Raw genomic sequence first — 11609 nt, forward strand, 5'->3', positions numbered from 1 at the left:
CGTTCTCCCCGGAATAATGCTATCAAAAATAAATTAACCAGTTCCCCACAAAGCTCCATGATGGGGTCTGACTGTGCACTCATGGTGCTCCTGTGACCTTGTGTGCAGGCTGGCTGCAGTGTCTGCTCCTCACAAGAACTTGGATTTGAGATTGACAGAACTGACATAGCAAGGTAGAACGTTTTAACCCAGGTGTCTTACTCAGAGTCATTGCCGCCATAGAAGGAACTTGAATTTACGTAGCACCTTCAATCACAGTGTAAATGACCCCAAGAGTACAGGTTTGCCTCCACAAGTTTGTTCTGCCAGCATCTGTTAACCTGTGTCATCTCCTTTTCATCTCCAGGCATTCCCGGAAGAGGTGGGAGCGTTTTGTGCACAGTGAAAACCAGCACTTGGTCAGTTCCGAGGCCCTGGACTTCTTGGACAAGTTACTCCGTTATGATCACCAAGCACGGCTTACAGCGAGAGAGGCTATGGAACACCCCTACTTCTGTATGTCACCCCCAAGACTTAACAGGGTTGAGTGGGCCAGGGCAGGTGGGGAGGGCAGTAACGTTATGCATCTGTGAAAAACATATGAGAAAAAGCTGGAATCCACAACAGTGTGTCTCTCTCTCTCTGTCTGACATTCACTCACTTGCTGTGGTTTTGTAGCTTGTCACTGGCTTGTGTCTCAAGGTGGACCCAGTTCTCCTCATAAATCCTTGTTGCATTGTAAAGCATCACAAGGTGCAAGGTTAGACGGTACCATTCCTTCAGTCTGCTGTATCATCCAGCAAGGGCATGTCTGATTTCCAACCCTGACCTCCACTTCCCTGTTCAATCCCTTCATGTCCCAATGTCTATCAACCTCAACCTGCCAATCGAGAATCAGAGAGCACAGATTTTAAGGCCAGCGATGCAGATTTGATCAAGGTTTTCAGAGGAAATTGGATAATAATCTGAAAAAGAACAAAGTGCAGGGTTCCAGGGAGAAGTGGCACTAAGTAAATTACATAGAAGTGTCTTTTCCTTGCTCAGAGCAGATAGCGTTCTCCCTAAACTGTGCAGCAACTCAGAGGGTCCTCGGAGGTGACAGTGTTCCCAGCATCTCCTTCCAGTTGCGTACGTTGCTGCTGCACACGGATCTTGGACTGAGACCCCATATCAGAAAACAAAATATCAAGGGATCGTAACTGGAAGCTGTCTATGTAATGGGTGGAGATGGGGAACATTGATGAGATGGAGGGTGGGGGTGTAATGGGACATGGTCCACAGTGGTGACTGGGTAGGATTAATGCTGCAATCTGTCTTCCTGTTTGATAAAGGTATCTGGTGTTTATCCTTATTTTGCCAGCTGTGTGACCAGGGCAGAGGTCAGGAAGCACTCTCTGGTTTCAATAAGTGTTCTCGAATTGAACTAAAGTTTGACAGACAAGCAAGCAATTCCAAGCAGAGAGGAGGTGCACAGAATCAGAGACGGAGGCCAGCTGTATATACACCATTTCTCCGATTGAGCGTTTTACTCAGTGCCATTCTCCTGCTATCTCCCCATGGCCTGTTGAATCCATTGTTGAAAGTGTGGATTGAACCTGCTTGTATCACTCTCAAAGGCAGAGCATTCCAGACCTCCTTCACTCAGTGTGACAAAACTTTGGTTCGTCGCTTTTGCTTTCTTTAACCAATTACTTTAAACCTATGCCCCTTCCTCTGCTATCTTTGCACGAATGGGAACCGTTTCTCTCCAATCTACCCTACCCAGCCACTCATTATTTTGATACTTTGATTGAATCTCCTCTCAGTCTTCATTTCTCCAAAAACAACAGTCCGAACTGCTCCCGTATAACTTGATCAGTGAAATTCCTCATCCCAGCAACCGTTTTCATGAATCTCCGCTGCTCCTTCCTTCTCCAAAATGTTTATGTCCTTCCTAAAGTGCAGCACCCAGCACTGGACCCAGAGGAGGGCTTGAGCAGTCTCAAATGTACATTTAATAATAGCTGCCTCATCCTTGGACTCTGTACCCCTTCAATGAAGTCTAGAATATTGTGTGCTTTACTAATCACTAGTGCTGCCATCTTTGAATGACTTAATCATATACCACACTGATAGCCATGTTCCATTACACCTGTAACAAACAGAGATCCTGGCAGCAGGAGCAGGTCAGTCAGCACTGTCTGCTCTGCCATTTAATAAGATCATGACTGATCCCATTTGTCTGAACTCTACTCTCCTGTTTGTCCAGCACAGCCCTTCACTCCTTTGTCTGTCAAAAGTCTGTCCACCTCAGTCTTGAATTTATTCAGCGACAGAATTGGGACCATGGTGAAGGCCATTCAGTTCATTATTCTTTCCAAATCAGCAGACACTTAAGAACTTAAGAATTAGGAGCAGGAATAGCCCGTGTGCTCCCTTGATGGAGCTCCACCGTTCAGTATGATCCTGATTAATTTGATTACTTTACAATCCTGCCCAGCCCATGCTTGTCAAAAATCTATCTGCCTCAGTCATAAGAATATTCAAATACTAAATAAATGTGAGGTGCTGCAGTTTGGTAAGGCAAACCAGGGTAGGGCCCTGGGCTAAACAGAGACCTAGCTGTCTAGGTGCATAATTCCTTAAAAGTGGAGTCGCAGGTAGCCAGGGTGGTGAAGGCATCTTCATGTTTGCCTTTATTGATCAGAGCATTGAGTATAGGGGTCGGGATATCGTGCTGCATATCATATACAGGACATTGGTGAGGCCACTTTTAGAATACTGCTTACAATTCTGGTCACCCCTCTATAGGAAGAATGTTGTTAAACCTGAGAGGGCGCAGAAAAGATTTACAAGGATTTTGCTGGCACTGGAGGGTTTGAGTTATTGGGAGAGGCTGGATAGACTGGGGCTATTTTCTCGGGAGCATCGGAGACTGAGGAGTGATCTTATAGAGGTTTATAAAAGCATGTGGGACATGGATTGGGTGAATAGCAAAGGTCTTTTTCCTAGAGTAGGAAAACCTGGAGGGTAGAGGTTTAAGGTGAGAGGGAAGATATTTAAAAGGAACCTGAGGGGCAACGTTTTCACACAGAGGGTGGTGCATGTATGGAATGTGCTGCCAGAGAAAGTAGTGGAAGCTGGTACAACTGCAGCATTTAAACGGCATCTGGATGGTATATGAACAGGAAAGGTTTAGGGGAATATGGGTTAAGTGTTGGCAAACGGGACTTGGTTAAATTGGGATGTCTGGTCGATGTGAACGAGTTGGATTGAAGGGTGCTGTATAACTCTGTGACTGTCACACCAGTGTATTTTTGAGCTTCAGAATTACAGACACACAAAGACATAGAAAATAGGAGCAGGAGTAGGCCATTTGGCCCTTCAAGCCTGCTCTGCCATACAATGAGATCAAGGCTGATAATCTTACTAGTACTCTGTTTCCGTTTTCCCCCTTTAGCTCTAACAATTATATCTAACCCTCAACTACATTCTGTGGCGGAGAATTCCACAGGCACCCCACAAGAAATTTCTCATCATCTCATTCCTAAATGGCCAACCTGTGGGCGTCACGGTGGCACAGTGGTTAGCACTGCTGCCTCACAGCGCCTGAGACCCGGGTTCAATTCCCGCCTCAGGCGACTGACTGTGTGGAGTTTGCACGTTCTCCCCGTGTCTGCGTGGGTTTCCTCCGGGTGCTCCGGTTTCCTCCCACAGTCCAAAGATGTGCAGGCCAGGTGAATTGGCCATGCTAAATTGCCCATAGTGTTAGGTAAGGGGTAAATGTAGATGTAGGGGTATGGGTGGGTTACGCTTCGGCGGGGCGGTGTGGACTTGTTGGGCCGAAGGGCCTGTTTCCACACTGTAAGTAATCTAATCTAATCTAATCTAATCTAATCTTAGACTGTGACTCTCACTCTGGTCTCCCTGGTCATGGGGAACACCTTTCCTGTCAAGAGTTTTATGAAGTTCCGCCTCATTCATGTAAACTCCAATAAACAAAGTCCTAATGTCCCAGGAATTGAGTTTGGTAAACATTTGCTTCACCCCCTCCGTAGTCAGAACATCCGTCCTCTGATAAGGAGACCCCAACTGCACAAAGTACTCGAGGAGAAAGTGAGGATTGCAGATGCTGGAGATCAGAGTTGAAAAGTGTGGCACTGGAAAAGCACAGCAGGTCAGGCAGCATCTGAAGAGCAGAGGAATCAACATTCTGGGCACAAGCCCTTCATCATTCTGAGCTGCTGTGCTTTTCCAGCACCACGCGTTTCCAAAATTCTCCAGGTGTGGTCTCACCAAGGCCCTGATTCATCTCAGCAAGACATCCCTCTCCTGTACTTGAATCCTCTCATTATGAAGACCAACATACCATTTGCTGACTAAACTGGTGACTGCACCTGCATGTTTACCTTCAACAACTGATTGTACAAAGATGCACAGGTCTCACTGCACACTCCCTTTTTCCTGATCTTTCACAATTCAGATAATCAGACTGTCTGGTTTTGCTATCAAATTGGATAACCTCACATTTCTCCACATTGTACTGCATCTGCCAAGCATTTGCTCATTCACTCAGCTTCTCCAAATCACACTGAAGCATTTCTGCATCCTCCTCACAGCTCACCTTCCTACCCGAGGTTTGTGTTGTCTGCAAGCTTGTGATATTACATCCCGTTCCTTCATCTGAATCATTATATATTGTACCCTTTTACACAATTTATCAACAGAGATGCAGACATTATCATCTATAATTACTTTTGTTTGATGTAGGAACTTCTCTTGTTATAATTTACGGTCTGGAAAAATAAAAGCGGCCTTTCAAGTTGCGGAGTCGAATGTATGATCTGCAGACTGTGCTCTGTGTAGAGCAGGTGGTGTTTGAGTAGATTGGTGGTCTGGTGGTTTGTGTGCTCGCTCTCTCAACACCACAGTTTCCAACCGAAACATGCCTGCTGAATGTTTCACTGTCTTCCCAAGCAAACCTTTTCTACTTTTGTTATTAGAACATCGAACTGTGCAGTAAAGAAGCAGAACCTTTAGCCCATCGTGTCTGTGCCAACCGTGATGCTAATCCCATCTGCCTACATGTAGTCCATAGCCCTCTATTCTCTGCCTATTCATTTGTCTGTCAAACGCCTCAAACTTTGCTAACATATCTGCTTCGATCACATCCCTGGCAGTGTGTTCCAGGCACCTACTATCCTCTGCACTAAAAAAAAACTTTTCTCGCACATCTCCTTTAAACTTTTCCCCTCAAATAGACTCCAACTAACCGTCTTTTCCATGGCCTTCATAATTTAAAAAACTTCTTTCAGATCATTCCTCAGCCTCCGACGCTCTAGCAAAAACAATGCAAGTTTGTCCAACCTCTCCTTTTAGCTAATACACTCCAATCCTGGCAATGTCCTGGTAAACCTCTTTTCACCCTCTCCAAAGCCTCCACATCCTTCCTATAGTGTGGCAACCAGAACTGCACACAATACTCCAAATGTAACATGACCTCTGTGTCCTGACTGATGAAGGTAACCGTGCCTTATGCCACCTTTACCCACTTGTGTTACCATTTTCAGGGAGCTATGGCCTTGCACCCCAAGACATTCTTGCATTTGATCTCCGAAGCCAGGGTCTCTGAGGAGTCAGTGAGGTGGTTGACCTCTTCAGAGAGGCTTTAGGGACATTTCTAAAGCATTCGCACTGTCCTCCTGAGAGGCTCCTGCCACGACTCAACATTCAGAGTTGAGCAGTTGCTTCAGGAATCTGGTGTCAGACAGATGAACAGCAGGTCACACCTGGGAGCTGGTCTGGAGTGATTTGTGCACTGGTACTGGGCGAATTGGCTTCAAAGAGGATGCTACTGGTTAGCATCTTTCTTGTCACTAGATTTGGTGAATGCACAGCTGCTGGTACTTCTCCACTGCTTTAAGATGCCAGCTGTAGATTGCCAAAGTCTGTGTACAATCCGAGGAATGCAGATGGCCTAACCATGAACTGCATTCTCGGTCTCTGCTTTGTTGTTAATTTATGCATTCCACAAACATACCTCATCATTTTGAATTGTTCCAGTTTCTTCCTCTTTGCCTGTATAGTGCTGAGGATCGTGCACATGCTGCCTGAGAGAGTGGTGATGGCAGGTTCAAATGAGGCATTCACAAAGGAGTTGAGTGAATATCAGAAAAGGGAGAATATGCAGTGGAGAGCTGAAGAAAGGCACTAGGTGAAATGTTTATTTTGGAGAGCCAGCAGATATCCTGGGCTGAATGGCCTCTTTCTGCAATGAACCAACTCTGGAGTGTTTGGTTTAGTACAACATTATCCCTGATCATAATAAGGTAACAACTGGGAGCAGAGGTAGGCAGTTCAGTCCTTGAAGCTTGCTCTACCATTTAATATGATCTTCCCTGAACACATCTCAGCCTCAACTCATTTTCCCATAAGGCCACAAGAAACGAGAACAGGAGTAGGCCGTTCAGTCCCTCAAGCCTACTCCAGCATTCAGTAGGATCATGGCTGATCTGGCATTCCTCTTGTCCATTTCCCTGCCTTTTCCCCATAAATTGCCTGCTCCTCATAAGTCTTTAACCTGTGACTAATTTAAAACCTGTCAACTTATTACATTAGTTAAGTACCAACTGTGTTCTATGGTAGTGAATTCCACAGATTCACGACCTTTTTTAGAGTAGTCACTTCTCCTCTTTTGTATCTGTTACCCTCTATCCTAAAGCTTGTTCCAGGTAGCCCCACATGAGGAACTGTCATCTTGGTCTACTTTGCCAATCCCCTTTAGCATCCTGTACACCTCAATTTGATTTCCTCTCATTCTTCTAAGCTCTAGTGACTATTGGCCTAAACAGCTTACCATCAGTTGACATCCTCATTTACACCCTGACAATGCTTGCATAAAATTCAGAGTAAAACACAATTCCGTCAACTCTTCCCACAAACTGAAATCACTCCTGTTCTGAAGGATCACTGGATTCAATGTTAAGTGTGCTTTCTCTCCACAGATGCTGCCAGATCTGCTGAGTTTTTTTCAGCAACTTTAGTTTTTGTTTCAGATTTGCAGGATACACAGTTCTTTGTTTTAATTCTTTATCGTTTAACCCTCTCCAGAAAGTAGTGAGGCTGGCTGTTTGACAGTCAGTGTAAAAACTGAGATTGGTTGATTTGTTGTTTGCTTCACTGTGTGTGAAGGTCTGTAGTACAGAGGCAAGATAGAATCAAGAGGCAGGTCAGCTAAGATCCCATTGAATGGAGGGGCAGGCTGAAAGGTGCTGAGTGAGCAATCTTTTGCTGCTCCTATTCAACAGGAAATGTTAGTTGTGTTTAATTTGAATCGGTCTCCTCCACAGATCCAGTAGTGAAAGACCAGGTGCGAATGGGTTCCACAGCGAGTATGTCCTCCAGTAGCACCCCGGTCAGCTCTGCCAGTCTGATGTCAGGTAAGCAAATTCACCCATTGACTTTGAAACGTGAAAGGACCAGACTAATGCTCTGGGGACATTACCTTCCAATTCTTAGACTGTAGATTACGGCACCGAGAGTGTCGATCCAAGCAAATGGTAAAGGTGATGAGTGTTTCTGCTTCCACCGCTTTTCAGATCTCCATCATCCTCTGGGTGAGAACTTTCTCCACCAGTTCCCTCAAATCATCTTCCCAATGACTTCAAATCTGTGAACTCTGGTTATTGACATCACCACTAATGGAAATAAACTTTCCTAAACTTTCTCTCTAAACCCTTCAATTCTGTAAAACCCTCTCTGTTCCAAAGAAACCAACTCAGCAAATCCAATCTTTCCTCATCACTAAAATTCTCTGTTCTGGCAATATCCTCTAAATCCACTTACAGATGTGCACACATCCGTGGCTACATCTTTGATATAATTAACACTGTACATAGTATTCCAGCTGTGGTCTAACCACTGTTTCTTACTTGTAGCTCGAGCAAAAACTTTGTGCTGTTATAGTTGGCCATGTCCGAAAAAAGCAAAGTATCTTTTAAACCACCTTCACCTTCTCATCCTTCCTCAGGTAGAGGGCCCTATTCACATCCCTTCTGCTCGGACATTGGTACCAGATTGGTTTAGGTGGAGCTCATCCCAATTTTTCAGTTCCCTCCTGTCCCAAGGTTGATGCCACTGCCCCACAAAGATAAACCCCACACCACACCTTTAGCCATGTTTTACTTCCCTAATTTTGATATTTCTATGCCAATTTGCACTTGGATTGGATAAGAATTCAGAGATGACAACCATTCAGATCCTGTTCTTTAATTTTGTAATGAATTCCTAATAATACCAAAACTTTTGCCTATGTTGTTGGTCCCAATGTGACCACAATATCTGAATCCTCCTCTCCCACTCCAATATCCTTTCAAGCCAGTTGAAGAAATCCTATACCTTGTCAGGCATTACACCATATGGGACTCTCGTCCTGCTGACAAAGGATGCTCTTCGTCTCTCTAATTATCGAATTTCCTACCACTATCACATTTTTTTTAGCCCTCCCCACATGAATGGCCTCCCGTCCCCCAGTGCCCCCAGTTTGACCATTCTCTGCACAGTCCTTTTCCCTCACTGCTGAGGCTCCTTCAGCACTACCTCCTGAATCCCTCTACCTGCTTCACTTGCAGTCACACTCTCCTGTCCCTGACCACTGCTGAAATGTGAAGAACCTAACTTCAAGGTGACTGCCTCCTGACACACAGCACCCAGGTAACTGTCCCCCTCTCTGTGTCACAGTGTTCAAAGCTCAGATTCCATCTCATCATCTTGGAGCTGGAGTTCCTCAAACAACCAACACTTGCTGCAGATGTAGTCACTGTGAATTACAATGGAGTTCACCAGCTCCCACATCATGCAAGGACAGCACATGGCCTGGCCCGGCATCCCTAAATTATTTGATTAGTTTTTAATTTATATTTAAATTTCCCACCAGTCTCTAGTTTTTAATCTGTAAAATATTTCTCCGATTTACTTTCAATCTGAAAGCAACAGAAGCTTCCAGTTCCAAATAGTTGTCAAATAATTAATAAATGATACTAAAGCAAGCAGTGTGTCTGCTGACTGTTAGAAAGAGCTATTCAATGTAACCCTCTCCCCTGCCCATTCCTTACAGCATCCCTTGCTCATATTTTTCTCCAGGAAAACCATTTGCAGTTTCCGCTGTTGGAAGTTTTTATTGAAGCAGCTTCCCATGCCCTTTCAGGCAGTGCTTTCCAAATCACAATAACCTGCTACCACACAAAATAAATTCTCCTGACTCGTTGGTTGCTCTTTTGCCCGTTGTGTAACCTCTCCCTCTGGTTACCGACCTTCCTCTTGGTGGAGATCTTTTATTTCTTATTTATTCCATTAAGACTTCCTTAAACATAACATTAAACAACATGATTCAGCCTTTGTAATACATGCTGTTTCTCCCTGTTCAGTTCATATTAATGCAAAGAGTTGGCTAGTGTGTTGTTCATGATAAATGTTAACTCATGACATTAGACTAATTGATTTCACCTTTTCCAGTGTCTCTTTCTGACCCCTTTTTAAATAACTTGTTCATTCAGAATGTCTCTCCATGACTCATTGCCAGTCCAGTCTGTGTTGCTGCATGAACCTGTCACATTTATAGGATTGCAGAGCATTTCAAGGTGCTTTTGTGAACACTGTTCTCTCAGCCTTCCCGCCCTTGTCCCTGCCAGAGAGATGTCTCATGCAGGAAACAGATGGAAGGTCACAGTCCAAATCAGTAGCCTTCAAAAGATTCTTGTTAGTTCTCACGTAGGGAAAAAATATATTTTCTTCAAATGTATTCCCCAACCTTTCCTTCTCAACATGTTCCTCTCATCGCTTTTACCTATAACCCTGCAATCATCACCACGTTTACAATAAAACCACTGTGTTCACCGACAGACCCGTCCCTCTCGCTGACAGACAGACCACTCATCCATCGCCAACAGCATCGCAGCACTCACATGCTCATCGACAGACTCACCGCTCCCACTGCTCTCACCGACAGACCCACTGCTCTCCCTGCGTTCACCGACATCCTTGCGCACTCACAACATCCCTACCGCTCACACCGACAGCCATGCTGCTCTCACCACATTCACCGACGGCCTCTGTGCTCACGGACAGCCTGGCTGCCCTCAACGACGGCCCCACCACTCTCGCCGTGCCCACCAACAGCCCAGCCACACTCACCGCCTTCAACAATGGCCCCGCTGCTCTTGCTGACCTGTGTCAGTGCTAGAAGCTGAATGTAAGTTGAAAATGTGTTGCCAGTTTCTGCCCAACTGGGTTCTGAGAGCTCTGAAGTTTGCTGTGATTCTTGTCCATAGCCTAACTGCCTTTTTTTCCTGCCCTCTGCTACCCCCGTTCCCCTTCCTGCAGGTATAATCTCGATGCCCACCTCACAGCCCTTGGGTCCTCTTGCTGGATCGCCAGTCATGTCTTCACCCAGCACTTTGGGGCCACCAGTTCCTGCTGCAGCCGGAGCACAGCCTTGACCCTTGATGCCTGGCTCTTGACTTTGCCTGAAGCACTGAGGGCCTTGCCACACCATCACCGTAACCCCTCCTCCCTCCTCCTCCTCCTCCTGGTCTGTGCATTTCCTGGAGGAGCCAGGAGGCAGGCCAGAGACTCTGCTCCAATCGTTTGTGGATCCTTAACACATTCATTTTTGTTCAGTGCAAAAACAAAATGACAAACACCTGCAAAATGAATACTATTTAGGTTTGCAGAGTGTTAATGGCATTGGTTTTCTGTGTAATTAACTGCTGGACTGCAGAGACCTCCTGTCCTGTCCTGTCACGGTCAGCAATGTAGCGGCTCTCTTTTTGTGACACTAGGTTTTTAGAATACCCAGCCTCTGTTATTGCAGAGCGCTATGGAGAAAAAAAAACAAAAAAAAAGGTTTATTTTATATGTTCGTTACAACCCAGCCCTGAAACTATTGGTGCGCTTACTGAAACTGATGCTTGAGCAGGACTAGACATTAGTTGAGACTTTACTCCCCCCACCCCCTGCCCCCCCCCCCACTCTGAGAGGATCAGTGAGGGGGATTTACACACGAGCTTCATGGTATTTAAACTCCTTTAAGTGTTATAATGAGAACCCTTCCCTCTACCAGCACCTCTTACCAATCTCAAGATGATGATAATAAAAGGAATACATTTTTCTGATATTGTGTTGCTGTGAACTGTTTTTATTTTAATTTGCTCTTTCACAGGATGTTGTGGGCATTATTATCTGCACCAGAATCAATTGCCCGTTTGTAATTGCCCTGGAGAAGGTGTTTAGTAAATTTGCAGCCCCCGTGCTGTCTGTAGCCCCACACTGCAGTTCATTAGGGAATTCTAGGATTTTGACACAGTGACAGTGAAGGAATGGCAGTATATTTCTACATCAAGATGTTATGTGATTTTGAAGGGAGCTTGTAGGGGGTGATATTCCCATGTATCTGCTGCCGTTGTCCTTCTGGATGGTAGAGGTTGTGTGTTTGGAAGGGTCTGTTGAATTTCTGAAGTATATGGCACACACTGCTGCGACTGTGTGTTGGTGGATAAGTGAGCAAACGCGGATGGTGATGGATGGGATGTGAATGAAGCAGGTTGCTTTGTCCTGGGTGGTGTGGAGCTTTTTAAAATTTGTTGGAGCAACAC

General features: G+C 45.3%; 1 protein-coding gene across 5 annotated transcripts in view; it reads left to right on the top strand.

The window, feature by feature from the left end:
• The window catches only part of LOC140480902 (casein kinase II subunit alpha), an 85114-nt gene extending 73985 nt beyond the window's left edge, over window positions 1-11129 (top strand). For all 5 annotated transcript variants that reach the window (XM_072576472.1, XM_072576477.1, XM_072576473.1 and 2 more), the window contains exons 11-13: window positions 347-495; window positions 7308-7397; window positions 10339-11129. In XM_072576472.1, coding sequence (XP_072432573.1) covers window positions 347-495; window positions 7308-7397; window positions 10339-10454 — 355 coding nt within the window. In that variant the 3' untranslated portion in view covers window positions 10455-11129. The remainder of the gene's footprint in view (window positions 1-346; window positions 496-7307; window positions 7398-10338) is intronic.
• Window positions 11130-11609: the final 480 nt, after the last annotated feature.

Source organism: Chiloscyllium punctatum, chromosome 8 (genome assembly GCF_047496795.1).
Source record: "Chiloscyllium punctatum isolate Juve2018m chromosome 8, sChiPun1.3, whole genome shotgun sequence".
NCBI lineage: Eukaryota > Metazoa > Chordata > Chondrichthyes > Orectolobiformes > Hemiscylliidae > Chiloscyllium > Chiloscyllium punctatum.